Source organism: Gossypium raimondii, chromosome 3 (genome assembly GCF_025698545.1).
Source record: "Gossypium raimondii isolate GPD5lz chromosome 3, ASM2569854v1, whole genome shotgun sequence".
NCBI lineage: Eukaryota > Viridiplantae > Streptophyta > Magnoliopsida > Malvales > Malvaceae > Gossypium > Gossypium raimondii.
Window position 1 is genome coordinate 12,054,818 of NC_068567.1, and position 17,836 is coordinate 12,072,653.

General features: G+C 31.4%; 2 protein-coding genes across 4 annotated transcripts; one reads left to right on the top strand and one right to left on the bottom strand.

The window, feature by feature from the left end:
- Positions 1-567: 567 nt before the first annotated feature.
- On the top strand, positions 568-6,431 carry LOC105797199 (serine hydroxymethyltransferase 7). 3 transcript variants are annotated; one of them, XR_001134680.2, is made up of 5 exons: positions 568-1,757; positions 3,023-3,428; positions 4,172-4,273; positions 4,922-5,197; positions 5,890-6,431. XR_001134680.2 is itself a non-coding variant. In XM_012627142.2 (4 exons), the coding sequence occupies exons 1-4, from the start codon at positions 792-794 to the stop codon at positions 5,143-5,145; spliced, it is 1,698 nt and encodes a 565-aa protein (XP_012482596.1). In that variant the 5' UTR covers positions 568-791; the 3' UTR covers positions 5,146-5,600. The 3 variants fall into 3 exon arrangements, 1 of the variants encoding a protein (XP_012482596.1); XR_001134681.2 differs by having other exon boundaries at positions 5,902-6,431; XM_012627142.2 differs by lacking the exon at positions 5,890-6,431 and having other exon boundaries at positions 4,922-5,600.
- A 1,573-nt stretch (positions 6,432-8,004) lies between these two features.
- On the bottom strand, positions 8,005-9,596 carry LOC105797201 (uncharacterized). Its single transcript, XM_012627145.2, has 2 exons — positions 9,017-9,596; positions 8,005-8,939 (listed from the first exon to the last, which is right to left on the bottom strand). The coding sequence occupies exons 1-2, from the start codon at positions 9,371-9,373 to the stop codon at positions 8,328-8,330; spliced, it is 969 nt and encodes a 322-aa protein (XP_012482599.1). The 5' UTR covers positions 9,374-9,596; the 3' UTR covers positions 8,005-8,327.
- Positions 9,597-17,836: the final 8,240 nt, after the last annotated feature.

A 17,836-nucleotide genomic window follows, 5' to 3' on the forward strand; every position in this document is an offset into this window, starting at 1 on the left:
ATCATGATGTAAACATTAAAAATGTTAAGTTACTTATATATAAAATTTTAATAAATGAAAAATATAAAATTATTAAAATTTAAATTAAAGTTAATATAAATATTTTAAAAACAATATAAGCAAGCCTCAAATGAGCTTAGGTTAACTATTTACAAATATAAATTGATTTGGATAAAATTGTAGGTTACTATTTTGAGTTGGATTAGATTTAAATAAACATAAAATGTATTAATATTTCGAAAAATATAAATTTAAAGACAAAAATGAAATTGATTAAGGGAGAGAAAATTGAAAAAATATTTTGAAAGACAGAAAATACAAATTTATCGTGATTTTCTAAAAACTAAAATCATTTTTTATCTAATTGTTTAAAAAGAATGAACCTAGCCGTCATTCAATCTGCATGAGTTTACCAAACCAAGTGAACCATTCTTCGTACGCCACCTATTTTCCATTTTGTCCACGTGCAATCTTACTGGAACAAGCCGGTATGCCCTACCTGCTATCCCCGGTCAACAAAACATTCCATTCTTTAAAATCTCATCTACCTTCATTCAACCACATCTTCGTCAACCACCTGTCACTTCCGGTAACCCACCTCCCCTCCTTGCCTTTTCTAAGGTTTCAGTTTCAGGGACCCATTTGTAAACACACACTCACAAAATTTATTTATACATATTCTATGGGAAGCTCTGTTTGTGCGAAGCATCGTTATTTCCGTTATTAGGAATTTCAACTCCTCGGGAAAAGTTCCCCCAAACACTTCAAAAAATTTCCCTTTTAGGGTTTCAATGGATTTATTTCATACTAAATCGGGTCTGTCCCTGGGTTTTACTAAATCCTCCATTGCGGATGATCCGATTTCGCTTCAAATGGACACCACCTTTCGCTTCTCCGTCTCACCCGTTCCGTTACAGTTGTTCGAGGAAAAAGACGACGGTCACCGTGAAAATCGCATCGAAAGTGATGAAGAAATTAGGATTTGGGGGCAGTCTATGTGTGTGAAAAGACAAAGGGATCCTAAACCTCTTCCAAATCCTTGTAAACGGTTTGCTCCCGACCCTGGTCTGGACCAAAGACGAGCCGCGGTCAGGTCGTGGGGAAACCAACGGCTACAAGAGGCCGATCCTGAATTGAGTGAGATCATGAGCAAGGAAAAGCAGAGGCAATTCTTAGGAATTGAGCTTATTGCTTCTGAAAACTTTGTGTGCCGAGCTGTGATGGAAGCATTGGGAAGCCATTTAACAAACAAATACTCCGAAGGAATGCCTGGAGCGAGGTACTACACGGGCAATCATTTTATTGATCAAATCGAAAGCCTATGTCAAGATCGTGCACTGGCAGCTTTTAATCTTGATTCCGACAAATGGGGAGTCAATGTGCAGCCTTATTCGTGTACTTCTGCAAATTTCGCCGTTTATACGGCACTTTTGTTGCCTGGTGATCGGATGATGGGATTGGATTCGCCATCTGGAGGGCATATGAGCCATGGATGGTATATGCCGAGTGGGAAGAAAGTGTCTGCTGCGTCGATATTCTTTGAGAGTTTTCCTTACAAGGTGAATCCTCAAACAGGGTTTATTGATTATAATAAGCTTGAGGAAAAGGCGCTTGATTATCGGCCCAAGATTCTAATTTGTGGTGGGAGTTCTTATCCCAGAGAGTGGGATTATGCAAGGTTTAGGCAAATTGCAGATAGATGTGGAGCTGTTTTGATGTGTGATATGGCTCATATTAGTGGTCTTGTGGCAGCCAAGGTTCGAAAATTTTCTTGTTTAAATTACTTATTGGTTTGATGTTTTGATTGTAGTTCAAAGGGTCTTTTCCACGAGTTAAGGTTTCTTGCAATTTGTTCGGTGGATAGGCTTGAGGTAAATTACTTAACTAGTCTAGAAAAAGTATTAATCACTTAGATACCACTGGGATTAACTTACAAGCAGCATTGCTGTTGGTAAACATCAAGTAATGTACTAGTGTTACTGTTTGCCTGTCAAATATGCTTGTGATTCACACAGCCCAACCTTCGATCCCATGCGGACCGAACCATACATGCTCAGATTTACATTTAACAAAGACCTGAAACAAAAGGCACATTACTTGCATTCTGGAGAGAAAGCTTGAGCTTATTTGGCAGAAACCAAATCCTGTCAGCCTGTGAATTTGTATATCCAAACAACTTAACTTATTGAAGTTGAACCAAGGGTAAACCTATCTATTAGATTTTTTCAGATGGGCTGATTTATCATATACTATTATGAACTGTGAACTGTATGGATCTTCTAAAATTTTCTTTGTTTTCTTTTCCGTTCCTAAAAACTTTTGAGTTTCTTAGAATTGGTAATATGTCAATTTAAACACATATGCATTGGGTTTATATACGAATAAATGTAAACGGATCTCATCCTTTGTACCTTTGTACTTGTTAGTCATGGCAATGTGATGTTTCATTCCTTTTGTTCTTTTCTCCTTTTGGTCGGATGAGTCTAATTATTTCAGAAAAAAGGAGATTTTTGGAAGACATGTAAGGATAGGATTTATATTTTGACTGTTACAGTGATGATAAAGCATATGAATTTCATAGTTTCCGGTTTCCCTTATGCTAAATACATTTAGGAGAGCTCTATTTGTTTGAATACTTCGCTGTTGCTAGATCAACCGTGATCTATATGAAATTCAAAGTTATACAATTTACAGACTGTTGATTTTTTTACAGGGTGTTTTTCTTCTCAAAGTTCATAAATCTTTGTTAGGGTTATTTATGTACAAATTAACAGGAACAATTGTGTGACTTTCAGGCTTGAACTGTTAGAAATGTGTGCTAAGTTATTGTTTGAGTTGTCTCCCCACACCCCAAAAAGAAAATAAAATCCATTCGATATGCCTCGGCCCTTGTAAGAAATTAATAGCTTCAACTTATAATGGCTCTTCACGTTGGTGAATCTTTCAGTATTTGTTTTTTAATGCAAGGCAATTTTGTGTTCTTCTTTCTCCATACTGGCATGTTCACCCTTGTACATTACAGGAATGTGCCAGTCCATTTGATTACTGTGATATTGTCACTTCAACAACACACAAAAGTCTACGGGGCCCAAGGGGAGGTATAATCTTTTATAGGAGGGGCGCAAAATCAAGAAAGCAAGGCATGTGTCTCAGTAATGGTGATTGTACTGACCAGCTTGATTTTGAGGAAAAGATAAATTTTGCTGTCCATGCATCATTACAAGGAGGACCTCATAACAATCACATTGCCGCTCTTGCCATAGCATTGAAGCAAGTGACTACACCAGAGTACAAAGCCTATATGCAACAGGTGAAGAAAAATGCTCAGGCTTTGGCATCTGCTCTACTGAAAAGAAAATGCAAGTTGGTTACCGGAGGCACTGACAACCATTTGTTGCTGTGGGATCTCACTACACTAGGCTTAACAGGTGCCTGCTCAAAATCACAAATTTGGTTTATTTACGTGCTGTGCTAACACCTGAAATTTTCTTTTGGCTTGAATTAAGTTATTCTTTCTTGTAATTTCATTTGAGTATGTTAAAAAATTGCATATTCACTTTGTTTCCAATTTTTCATCCAGAACTTCTTAACGGCTTTTTTAACCTTCTTTTTCCCCTTCTTTCCGGGCAGCCTCTGTTAGCATTTCGAAGTTATCTTCCCTTGTTGCAAAATGTGGCATTGATTTATCAAAAACCCCTTGTAAAGATCGAACTCTAGTTTGTTACCATTTTATTCTTGACTCCCCCCCCCCCCCAATTATTCATGGCTATATTTTAGAAGGGGAAAGCATACAACAAAGTGTTTTTCTTTTCCCATTTAAAGAGCATAAGTTAATTCTTGTGAATCAAATCTAGAAAGCCAATAATTAAATATAATTAAAGATTCTACTTAGTGAAAATAGAAGGTGATACTTAAGTTTAAAGGCTGTCAATTTTCCGGCGAATCATAAGAGAAGTGAGCCGGTTGCTTGTCAACTGTATTTGCTAGAAGTTTTTTTTCCGTCTACATCTCACCATCCCATCTGTTTGACTAGCTAAAAAGTAATTTATTACTATGAGAAGCAACCTATATGTTCAATTGTTCATATGCATGGAGCATTTCCTGCATATGAAGACATGCTTTCTTAGACTATTCCTTCCATAATTAACACTTCCCATATTCTGTTTCCCAGGCAAATGCTATGAGGAAGTTTGTGAGATGTGCCACATCACTCTGAATAAAACTACTATATTTGGTGACAATGGTGCTATTTCTCCCGGAGGAGTGAGAATTGGTAAGCAGTATTCTTGTATTTCATGTTGAAGAAATTTCTATTTCGTTCTGATAGCTTCATAGAACAGTAGTGATGTTCTATTTCCTTCAGGCAAAGCACATTTTTTTGGTTTGTTTGCGGTTATTTTTTCTTTTTGGGACATGATATCATTCAAGTGAACCAATTCATAGCACAATGTGGTGGACTTCCATTAATCAATTCTTTCAAATGCACTAATATGTTCTATATACCCTAATAACACATTTAGAATTGTCTAATTCATGTAGTATTTGGAGTGGTATCATACCAACTGAGGTTACGTGAATATTCAAAGGTGTTGAAAGAGACATAGTGTTTATGGTTTGTTCTTCTTGTCAGCTAACTAGCATTGGTTTTATTGGGGACTAAGACATTTTTTAGAACCATATGATCATGACTTTGTGTTAATGACTAGTTCTTAAAATACCAAAAAAAGCATAAGCAAATTCAGAAGAGGTTCCTAGTGTATTTAATATGGATGTTTTATACTTCTATTTAACCCACTATATCATTAATTTAGTTCATTTATAGTGATCCTCCGACTATATTCTTCTATTTTAATGTTATCAATGTGCTGGCTTACAGTCTGTCTTGCTCCATTAATGTCTTAATTGCCTATTTTTCTCTCAGGTACGCCTGCTATGACATCAAGAGGTTGTTTAGAGTCTGATTTTGAGACAATCGCAGACTTTCTCTGTACAGCAGCTGAAATTACGAGTTGTGTGCAGAGGGATCATGGAAAATTGCAGAAAGAGTTTCTCAAGGGTCTTCACAATAATAAAGATGTTATTGATCTCCGGATTCGTGTAGAGGCATTTGCTGCCCAGTTTGCAATGCCTGGATATGATTCTTGAAGATTTATAAGATGGCCTGCCTGCTACCTGGCATACCCTCAATTTTTATCTGGTAATCAAAAGTTATTTTGCATATCCCTGTGTTTACCATTGAACTTGTGTGTAAAATAAAGAAAGCAGGTCATACAGTTCTGCTTATGTTTTAAAAAATTATATTGATAAAAGTTATAAAGAGCCATCTCTTTAAAATACTGTAATAATGTTTATGATGCAAGAAACATACATTTGGTGAAGGCCTATTTAGTCAGTCTAGTTTCCATATTTGGTATGTTGAGTGTATAGCCAGAAACCCAACTGTACTATGTAATGTGGATTGTCAAGTAATGTTTAGCCTTCTGAATTGATTTATTAGAATGTCCTTTTTATAGGGAAATGTGTATGTATAGAAAGAAAAGTGTAATTGATGTATTATTTAAAATACAGATGGTTTATAAGACTATGACCACATACCATGATATTGTCGGTGCATTTACTTGCAATATAGTTGCTGCTGTTGTAGGGATTTCATTATTATTATTGTTGGTGTTTGCTACTGTCAAATTGTAGTGAAGAGGAAACAAAAGCTGAAAAGCTTTAGTTTTAAAGAAAAGTAGAAGTAAAGCAAATGAAGAAAACATATGATATGGGTGGCTTGGCGTGATGTTGAACTAAGTTATATTTTTGGTTTTTTGCTGTTTCACTACTATGATTTATGTCTGTCATGTAACTTCCAACATTATTTTATACTGTTTCTTTGTGTTTGAGGTTTCTATTCAGGAACACACCCTTGAAGGGAGGCAAGGCATGAGACAAAAAGCATGAGATACGAGAAAGTGATTTATTTTTATTACTTTAGTTTTAAAAAGAAGAACACAATAATAAAACTAAAATTGAGACTTCATTAGCAGTCTCGAAATCATTAATGGGTAAATTAGAAGTAAAATTTTCTGATCTTCACATGATGGTATAGTTTGACCCTAAACCGAGTAGCTTCCCCAAAAACAGAAAGAGACAAGGAGAAGGGGACAGACATGTCAGGAAAAGAAGTGGGATTCTATTTATATGTGCGTTTCATTTTTCCTTTAATGAAACAGAAGCATTTTCATGATTAAAAAGAAGTGGCCATTGGACTTTTGCTTTTTGAAACCCCGAATCGGACATCATAAAGCTTTCTAATGATCAAATAAGGCCAGCTCTGGTGGGGAATCTCATTGTCCTCTTCATTACCCCTAGTCTATTTGTTGTTTACTTTAGGCTCTTTTACCTAAATATTATAAATTAAACAAATAAATTATTTGCTCAAACAATGTGTGTTTTGAATTAGAAAAAAATACATTTGTTAGAAATTTTAAACTCCACAAATAGGATAAGAGTGATGATAACTGTGTAATAGAATGTAATAAGTTTTTTTTAAATAAATATATTAAAGAAATACAACACATGTCAATTTTTTTACTTTGCTTGTAGAGTTAAAATAGTACATTAATCATAAATCCTTAGAATTATTTAATAAAATAGTAAATTATAAAAATAGTTACTTTTATTTGTTCTAGATTATATTTTAGTCACTTATGTTCAAAATGTTACAATTTAATCACTAATGCCAGGGTTTTATTACGAAGCGGTCACTCTATCGTTAAGCTCCGTTACCTCCCTAACGACAATCCTATGTGGCAGTCCAAATAGATTTTAAATGCCAACTTGGATGTTCAGCTAGGATAGGATGAGAATAAGTTCTTAATTTATTTATGAAAATAGAAAGCAAAAGTTTGCCTCTTGGTTATAGTTCGCTCACCTTACCTTCCCCTTCGCTTTGTCTCCTGATTTTCAAACACCATAATTTCCCTTGATATAACCATGTTCAGGGTTGGATCAAGGTTTGTTTCTTCATGTTTTGTTCATTCGAGTATTTGGGTATTCTTCTTCTTCTTTTGCGAATTCAAAGTCATTTTTCAATTATAGGTTCGTATAAAAACGCTATCCCTATTTATACAACTCCATTTTTTGTTCATTCGAGTATTTAGGTATTCTTCTTCATTTGTTGGACTTTCTGTTTGAAAAAGGAAAAATTGGATGAAAAGAAATTAAATAGTGTTTCAGAGATAAAACACTAAAGGTTTGATCTTTTGGAGTTCTTTTTAAGGGTTTCTTCTTTTGTGAAGAAAATATCAAAAAAGGAAGATATACCATAATGGATGGATGCAAAGGAAGAAAATATCAAGGTTTTTAATTTAGGGTTGCCTTTAAACAGTATGTTGTTTTAGAGTAGGAGATGAAAGGTTTTTCTTTTTTAGTTAAGGTGTAATTAATTTAAAATTTTTAATTATTTAATTAAAAATCTATTATCATCCCAACTGGGCATTTAAGTTGACATTTAAAACCCATTTAGACTGTCAAGTACGGCTACAGTTAGGAGGGAGCAGAGCTTAACGACAGAGTGAGCACTTCGTAACAAAACTCTAACGTAAGTGACTAAAATATAACATTTCAAACAGAAGTGACTAAAATATAATATGAAGCAAACAAAAGTACCCTTAATAAAATAATATGAAATGAACTATCATTTTAATAAATTCAACACCAAATTGCCACCAATGGTGATAATTTGAGGATCTTGAGCCTGAAATTGTTATCATTGATGGCGAGTTAAATCTTTGTCACTTCAAGATTTCAAATATAAAAGTTCAAATCGTTATTCAAAATATAATATTTAGATAAGTAATTTGGGGCTGGTATGATTTTGATAAATAATAATTATTTTCATCATACTTTATTTTGCCACTGATATATATGGTGTTTTATAATTCACTTTCCATTCTTACAAAATAGAACCTTCTACTTTTTTGTAGCATTGGATCAAGAGGGAACCCACTTTCAAAATTAAATTAAAGTAGCCCTAATATTCTCCTTCACTTTATTATTTCTTAATTCAAGATAGCAGAAACTTCTGTCCTTTTTTTCTAGGGTAAGAACTAAAAACAACATTAGAGAAAGCCCTGCATGAAAAATTCCTCTTTTTGGGGGATTCTTCAAGATTTTTGAAGCCCAAATCAATCTGTTTCGCTCCCCAGCATCCATATGAAGAGAAAAAACAAACTACTATCTCCATGGTAGAAGCAATAAAATAAAAATAAAAATTAGAAGGAAGAGAAGGGTTAAAAGAAACAACAACTGATTCCCTTCACATTTTTTACCCAAATCTCTTACCTGTGACTGCACAAGTCCAAAAGCTTCTTCCTCCCTTCAACAATCTCATCAAAGAAATCATCAATCTGTCCAACAATATTTTCAACCCCAGATCTCAATATCCCAAAACACCCTCTCATGTTGTCTACTTTTTCCCTCAACCCCACCTCTGTTTCCCACTCCACCACCCCTCCTCCTCCTCCTCTCCTCTCCAGCTCCCCTCTCACCTCTTCCATTGCCATCTTTGACCTCCTAAACTCATACAACAATATCCCTGCTTTCCCATTCATCCCGTTTATCTCTTCTGCTACTCTTTGTTGCAATCTTGCTGTTGATATCATGAATGTTGATCCAAAACACACACACCCTTCGTTTCCCCCTCTTACCATACTTGATTCTGGCCAACAATGAACCCCCCCATATAGTAACATCATTAGTAGCAATGAACTTACATTCCTCATTGCATATAAAACTCCTCGGAAGCCATTGAATCCATTCAACTTTGATTCCATTGTAACTTTCTCTTCCAACTTTAATGAAAGTGGTTGGATTCTTGTTTCCATGAACCCCCTGTTTTCTTCTTCTAATCCCATGGCTTCTCTCCGGCATCTTGAAATTGCTCTGATTACCTGTTTTGAATTTAAAAAGGAATCAGATCATGAATTGAATGATTGAAATTATGAAGAAAGTTTGGGAATTGAAGGACCTGTCTGGAAAGCTGGGGACTAAGATGTCGATGATTATCAAGAGAAGAAATGATGTTAAACCCAGAAGAATAATAAGTTTCCATGCCGGATATGCCTGATTTAAGAACATGACAAGCATCCCAAAGCTTGGAACTTTCATCCATGTATTCATCAAGCCACTTATCACCAACAGGAAGATGTAGTTTTTGAACAAGGATGAGCAACTGGGAATGGAAAGATCTGAGAAGGCAAAGAACCCTCTGAAGAAATTGGATTGACATGAAGTTATTAGAGAGATACACCCTTTCAAGATCATCTAACCCACGAGTAAGGGAAGTGTAGAATCCATTCACAGAGCTCGTGGAAGATGGATCCATTGAAACTGGGGGGGGGGGTGGAGAAAAAAAGGCTATGAAAAGAAGGGATTTATATAAATGGAGATGAATTCATGAAATATGAAAATGATGAAGATGTGAAAAAGAAATTAAAAGGAATATATCTTAGAAGCTCAAATTTCTAAGGTTGAAAAGGATTGTTGGGAGCAATGATGGTGTTTCCTATAGAGGGGAAAGGATGATTGGTATCGTGCCATTTTCATTGTTTAATCAACAAAAGATATTAATAGATAAGAAATACTGAAAATGAAAAGAAAAACCAAGATTTTTATTCAATGGGTACGATCATTGTTTATTTCATCCTCTAAATTATAAAGTTAGAGATTAAAATGAACTGTTTATTTCTTTAAAAGAAATTAATTACTAGAATTAGTTACGTATAATTAACTTTATATATAGTAGTTGAGAATTTTTGAAGTTGGGATCATTCACTCAGATTCTCTTCCCATTTTACAGGGTCAGATGCTTGAAACTCAGTGCTCAATTGCTCTGCTTCCCATCCCATCTTTACTAATATATAACGCAATTGGAGGAATAATATGAATAACCTCACATTCTTTTATTCTTATAATAATTTTTATAAATTAATATTTTAATAATTTAACTGTAGAGTTTATCAAAATATTGATATTTGTCATGCTTGTAAAATTTTTAATTAATCTGATATATTTATCATCTCAATCTAATATATCGTTTATACATATATTTAATGGTCGAAAGTTTTTCAAATAATGTATTGATTTGTGTTGTTAGGGAAACAAATATGATGACACATTTTTGAGGTTAAATTCTTTTTATCACATAATAAAAATTTTGTTTTAATATTTATATATGGGTGGATTCATTTACGTAATCTAAAATTAAAGTAGTTTTATACTATTTAAGTAACTTTTGTCTTGTTGGAATATTAATAATCCAACTGTTGAACTTATCATGCATGTAAAATTTTAAATTAATTTGATATTTCTATCATGTCGAACTAAAATAGCATCTATATTAATATATATTGAACGATTGAAAGTTTTTTTACATAAAATAAATAGTTAGAGTTTTTAATTTACACTAAATTTGACGTGCATGATCAAATGATTGGAATATGAAATATGATGAATTGTTAAAAACTGAATCGTATAAAAAGTTACAGGATGGTGCAAACTACTTTAGTTTTAAATTGGTGTAAGTGGATCCCTCCCCTCTATATATTTATATAATCAGAATTTAATAAAAATATTTTTATTTTGGTAAAAGTACCATGAAGACCCTTATATTAGGAGTGAGATTGTTGTTGCCCTTTCTACTAAAAAAATGAGTAAATTAATCACTGTACATTAAATCAAAGAGCAAATTGATCATTTCTATTAAAAATTTCATGCATTTGTACTATTAAAAACTGGAATAGTTAATAGAATAACTAGAAAGTGACACGTGTATCTTATATTGATGCACAAGGACTAGTTTTTAACCGTACTAATTTGTTCATTTTTAAATAGAGAACAAAATACAATCCAACTCCTAATAGAGAAATCTCCATGATATTTTTATATTTTATTTTAAAATAATAATTAAGTCGGATAAAAAGTAATTTAGGTGTACTTACTATATGGCTAACATCTATTGAAATTTGTGGGGTTAGATTTTGTTTTCTTTCGATATTTTCAAAAGAAATAATTGCGGAATTCAAAATGGTGAGCTCCCTACTTTCTACTATGCAAAATCAATGTTTTAGACTATTATTATTTTAAATAATCTCATGTTATTTTTAAATTATTCATAAATTTTTCTCAATTCATAAATAGGAGGAAAATATGCTTTAACGCACCCGAATCTACATCCTCTTGTATTAACAGCAATACTTATGCCAATTGAACTAAAACTCATTCGGTTAAACCATTATTATTTTTAAATTAAAATTTTAGAAATAAAATGAAAATTTAATAGAATTATGATATACTCAAAAAAGGGTATAATAAAAAAACCAATTATGAGATAATGATGAAGCTTATAATTAAAAAGAAAATCATATACAGTGAACTAAATTAAGATGTCATTAGATATAATTATTACTTTTTCTTTTCTTTAAAAAGAAATCATCTACTTTATTGTTTATGAGCTAATCAACACCGTTGCTTTCACCAGCTTTAGGAACCCATCCAACGGCGAACCCTAAATAAAAGGATTTGTTGGGACACCAATTTTTTTTAAATCATTCATTCTTCCCACTTATTCTTCAATAAAAATATGCTTACCCACCTCCAAATTATATATTTAGAATATGGACATGTGTTTATAAATAATTTATAAAAAATAGTGAAATATATTGTTTGAGACTAATTAATAATACCATATGAAGTATATACAATATTAAATGAAAAATAGATTAAATTGTGTGTATACTGAAATTTAAGCGCATAATTACACTATTGTTTATTTTGGTGTCAAGTTAACATGTGACACTAGATCAATTAACAACTTTAGCAATATATAGAATTGATGGAGGTAATAAAGTATGCATAATAGAATTAAAATGTATTGAATAAGCTAAAGCTTTAGTTAAGCGATAAAATCAAGATTTTAAGAGCTCAAAGATTACATGTTTAAATCTCATCACATGCTAATTTTTTATTGACTATTTTAAAAAATTAAAAAGATTAAAGTACCATCGAATAATTTAGCTTATTTGAATGCGGAAAGACATTTCGTAATTTTTCTAGCTGAGTTGGTGCTCGGTTAGCTAGTGACACCAACTCAATTAGGAACTTAAATGATAGTATAAATGTTTATAGAAACTAACTGAAAGTTTTAAGATTAACCATGACAACTCTTCTTATTAAGTTTACAATGCACTCACGATGTGAGTGAACAAAATTATGTAACAAATATTTTTGTTCAAACTTTACATAAAAATCAATTAATGTTTTGGTTATCATGGTAAAGCTAATTGTTTATTATGCACGGTATTCTAGGTTCAAATCTCATTTTGCTATATAAAAAGATAAAATACCCTCATAAAATATAATTTAATTTATATATGAGAAAGTATTTTAGTAATTTTATAACTAATTTAGTGCTCGATTAACCCACACTCAAAGTTATTTGTGGTTCGAGAATAACGGAGAAGATCGTTCGATAGAAAGTCCGGATCGACTTAATCACCTTGTACAAAGCACATGTATATTTCGATTAAAATTTGGTACTATAAATATCACAATGGCTCGATTTTAAAGAAAAAATTAAACTTTTATTGTGCCTAAAACACAGTTTTCTAGGTTGATTTTTTCAACACAAATTTCAAAGTATAACATTCAAAACTTCGAAGATGTCCCTAACATTTAACAACTTCCTCTTAGGACCATTCAATTGCCTCAATGGAGGTCATTTTATGACCTCTCCCTTAATTAGGGGCAATTGTTATACCACCTCCACATATCACCCTTGAGCATTGTCTCATCAAGTGCACCTTTGCCATCAATCACCTTCACCGAAAGTAAGACTAGTTGGCACCCAACACCTAAAGCCCTTCAATCATGATGAGACGACCATTACTTGTTAAGCCACCCTACATTGCCTCATTACCGATCTACAGGATCATAGAGCCGTCTCTAATAGGGACAAAGAGGTGATCCATTCACTAATAAGATGCCTATACGTTGCATCCCAAATCTCTCATATAAAAGCCTTCTCACCTCGGTAGAAAGGGGACATTAGATAGACAATCCCCTTCTCTCTCTACTCCTCTAGCAATCTCTCTTCTTCTCTCCTTCTTTCTCCGCCTTTATCGCCTCTCCGTCCATGACGACTCTCTACCCTCATAGGGTGAATTGCCTTGTACCTTCATCAACCTCTTCCCTTGTTGATTCTTAATATCAACAAGTACAAAGGATCGCAAATGAAGAATTGAAAAGAATCAGACAAAACTCATACATGATATGCGCACAAAGTGGAATTAGAGATCCATACAAGCACAATTGTACATAATAAAATCTGAACCTAAATATTCAATACTCGTCTCACCTTTTGCCAATTGTGTGAAGGCTTATTTGCATTGATTTGATTGTTTTTAATAGATTTTTTAATATTTCTTAACACTAAATTTCGATTTTACTCAATTGGTTACTTCCATTCCCCCCCCCCCAAAAAAAAAAAAAACAGAAAAACTAAAAAGGGATTTATGTAATTGTGCTAATGAGATGCGGATAAAAATGATAAATGCAGTGGTTTTTTTTTACAAAGCAATTAGATTTTAATTTTGATTCTTTATTTGGAATGATATTAAAATTTAAAACAGTTTATTTAATAAGAATTAAAAATAGTACATGTCACTGTTTATATATATAATTGGATAAGCATGGAATAAATGAGGGATTGGGGATTATTGATAAAAAGCTTTTTCACATGTGCAAGCCATTAAAGTCTAAAAAACCTATGAAAATTTGCCAACAAAAACTAGACATATCTTCTCACCATCCAAGCCTTGCTTAGTAAATTAGGGCAGTTCTGGATTTCAGCCACATCTCATTGTGAAGTCGGTGGGTGACAGTTTGTTTGCTCTCCTTTGGTAAAACACTTCATTATGTGAAATTTTATTGAAAGGGAAATTGTAACTTTTAGAATAATAATTATAATTTTTTTAATACGTGGTAAAGTGTAATTTGAAATTTAAAATGAATGAAACAAGTTTTAAAGTAATTCTTTCAACTTTTACTATCTCATAAAAATTGGAGTGTTTTAATTATACCCGATTTAGCGATTACATATTTACCTAAACATGTAATAGATTAAAATCTAATTACTATGTTACTTCCCAAATACACCCTAAATTATGTTAATTTTATGCTTTTGTGTAATAGCTACATTAAATTAGGACTAAATTTAAAATTAAGTCAAATTGAACCCTAAACAGAGAGTAATCTCTCAAACTACTTACTATTTAAATTCAATAGACAATAATCCTAAAGTACATGAATAGTACTAAGAAAAGTAAATGCTAGTCAAACCGCATCCCCATCACGAAATCAAGAAAGTCCCTAGAAATCCCATATAGAGGGGAATGTTTCATTTTCTTCTTAATGATCTTAAATGGATACAACTGGACGGTCCAAAGCCTCTCACATATGAAAATGATGTAAGGAATAATTGTTATGAAATTATTGAAACTCTAAAACCTGGCTTAGTGGAATGATATATATATTAAAATAAAGGGTAAACTACATCTAAGGTCATTAAATTATTGGTAAATTTATGTTTTAGTTACTCAATTTAAAAAATTATAAATTAGTCATTGAACTATTCCAAAGTTTTTCTTTTAACATCCCATTGACTTAAATGAAAATTTTGAATAGTTCAATAGCCAACTTCTAACTTTTGAAGTTGAATGGCCAAAACGTAAACTTAATAATAGTTTAATGACTTTGTGTATAGTTTACTCTAAAATAAATTATTAAAAATGGTAATGTTTAAATCCATTTGCAGACTCTATACTATTATTTAAAGGGTTAATTGAGTTGGTAGGATTCATCAACCAAATCTCAACTCAGTTGTGAAGTTATCAAAAACTCATCCTTTTATTAAACTACCTTTTAATGTCACATGTGTTGCATGTGATTTTACATGTTTAATATTTAATCAAATTTTGAAAATATTTTATTTTTAATTACAATAATTAACGTGATAAAATATTTCTTATTTGAATTATTGAATATAATTAAAATACATTAACTTATCAATTTAAATATTGTAATAGAAACTTTTTAAATAATAATTAAATCATTTTAACATATTCAACATATAATATATTTTACTTTATGTAATTAATGCAAATTAACATTATTCAAAATAATAACTAATTAACTCTAATATTAATTAAGTGATAATTAATATGCTTAGAATTTTATTCAAGAATAATTCTATTTTACATCAATAAAATTAGCACTATTTTTTTAAAAATAAAATTAATACAACTTCCTTTTTATGTCAAATTTTTTAACTAATAGTTATAATTATATCTATATTTAAGCTTTTTTTGCTATATTTTATGCTTAAATATGTATTCAAGTGCCGTTTGAGTCTTAGCTCAGTCGGTATCGGCATTGTTGTCAATATAAGAGGATGTGGGTTTGAGTGCACATTATCCTCTTATTTAAGGGTTGAGGGGGCTATGGGTAGTTCTAGGCATTGTATCAAAAAATAAAGCCTAGTAATCGTGATACTACACTTATATAAAAGGAAGGAAATCTAAAAAAAAAAAAAATCTATTCAATTAATAACTCTATTTTAGAATTAGCAAGTCATTTCTTTAATAATAATTGTAAATTAAATTATAATTATTTTAAAAGTGTAATTCTAACAACTTCAATTTCTAATAAATTATAATTATTTTTAAATTTGAATTTAATAATTCAATGAAAAATAAAAGATATTATTGTTAGTTCAAAAAGTCTCCTAAACTTGTGCTTTTATATATATTATGGATAACAGAAGAGTATTTCTGTCATTGTATATTTTATATAAAATTTAGAAAAATAAGTATGATAAAACACTATAATATTCAATATCTCAAATTTAACTAATGTAAAATTTAAAAATTAGGATAGTTAAAATAATGTGAGTGTGAAAAATGGAGAAACATATCAGCTGGTATTGGCAAGTTAGTTCAACTCATTTAAATTTGGTTTTTCAGGGACCACTTTTCTTGTCTTTAAATAAGACCCACTTACTTTGGTTCCAAGACAAAGTGATTGATATTTTCCCAAAGAGGTGTTTATAAAATTTTAGGGTTTAGGGTTAAAATAAAATTTTCGAATATCTGCTGACCTTGTTTGGTGAAAGAGAAAAAGAAAAGTGAAAGCTGATAGAGGCCAAATGTCAATCCCACAAACTACACAACTCGATTCATAATCATAAGTGGGACCTTCTACTTTTCTTTTCCTCTGGCTCACCCCTCTTCTTATGGACTTTTTACTATCAACATTTTACTTAAATATTATGTTCTTTTACATAATTAAGATAGAATTTTTAATTATTTTTCGATTATATGAGTTATATATATTGTTTATATATAATACAATGTTTATATCTTTAGTTTGGAAGGGATTATGATTAGGGAAATGGCGATATTATTATGCATTAACTTGAAAGATTAAAGTTGGAGTTTTATTAAGCTTATAATGAATAAAAAATATTTATTAGTATACTTGATCATGGCTTAGGTTGACTTAAAATTTTAGGTCCATTTTCTAGGTTCGGGTCCGTCTTTGTCCGAAAAATAAGTTTAAAATTTTGTCCAAGGCTAATATTATTTTTTAAATTATTCTTTTATGTAAAAAAATTAAAACATATAATATATGAAATACACTAAAAATATTAAAATAAATGTTTCTCAACAAATTGAAAATACATTAAAAATTATTTATACTTAAATAACACTAAGATAATTGCAACTTAACAAATAAATACCTCTAAAATAGTAGCAAAATTAACAATAAAACGAGAGGTATATAATATCCAAACAATAACAATATAATAACAAAATAGTAGTAAAACAACAACGAAACATCAACGAAACAGTAGCAAAATAACAACAAAACAGTTGATTCGGGTTAGGCCCAGGTCAAAAAATTCTACCCGAGGCTCGACTCATTTAAAAAACGGACCTTATTTTTTGTCAAAGCCCATTTTTCGAATTTATATTTTTACTTAAACCTTCCCAATTTTTGAACGAACCTTCAAACTTTTTGTCTCATACTATAGTATTTAATTTCATCATCACCGCTGTTTTTACACTAACTGCAGTAAACACACCCCCCATCCAAACCCATCCTTAATAGAGTAAAAAAAATTGAAAAAATGAAAAATTAGTGGGTAGAAAAATAGAATGATGAAAATATTTTTGTTCATAAGCATACTTAGTAGGCAATGTAGAAAAAATAAAAACACATCCATTGTTTAGTAGAGTCAAAAATTGAAATGAAAGAAAACTGAACATATAAAAATATATAATTTTGAACTAATATACACTCCTATCTCGTTTTCCTTCTCTCATCATTTTAAATTGGAAGAATTGGTTTTATGCATTAAGTTAAAAACATATCATCTCTTTTATTTTGTTGTTCTCACTTTTCTCTCTTGTTAAACACACTCAAAATTTATTTTCTTTTTACTTTTCCACTCTCTTCTTCCATCCCTTCACTTTTCCACCTTAAGGCTATACTTGGTTAAGCGAAAAAGTGAAAGGAGAGAAGAGAACAAAAAATTAAAAAGAAAATAAATTTTAAATTGGCTCCAGTGAGTAGAGTTTCATGGAAAGATAAGTTATTGGGCAGGGAAAGTACTGGTTCTTCGGCCTCACCCACGATCTCGGTTGATTCTCCTGATGTAGATCTAAAGTTTGAAGATGGGGACATTCTTAGATCCACCCTGAACAAAATCCTTGCCATCGACTTCTCGGAA

Coding starts and splice junctions, on each gene's coding strand:
- LOC105797199 (XM_012627142.2), top strand. CDS start 792: ATGGATTTATTTCATACTAAATCGGGTCTGTCCCTGGGTTTTACTAAA. Junction 3,429..4,171: donor CACTACACTAGGCTTAACAG/GTGCCTGCTCAA, acceptor TCTGTTTCCCAG/GCAAATGCTATGAGGAAGTT. Junction 4,274..4,921: donor TCCCGGAGGAGTGAGAATTG/GTAAGCAGTATT, acceptor TTTTTCTCTCAG/GTACGCCTGCTATGACATCA.
- LOC105797201 (XM_012627145.2), bottom strand. CDS start 9,373: ATGGATCCATCTTCCACGAGCTCTGTGAATGGATTCTACACTTCCCTT. Junction 8,940..9,016: donor GTCCCCAGCTTTCCAGACAG/GTCCTTCAATTC, acceptor AATTCAAAACAG/GTAATCAGAGCAATTTCAAG.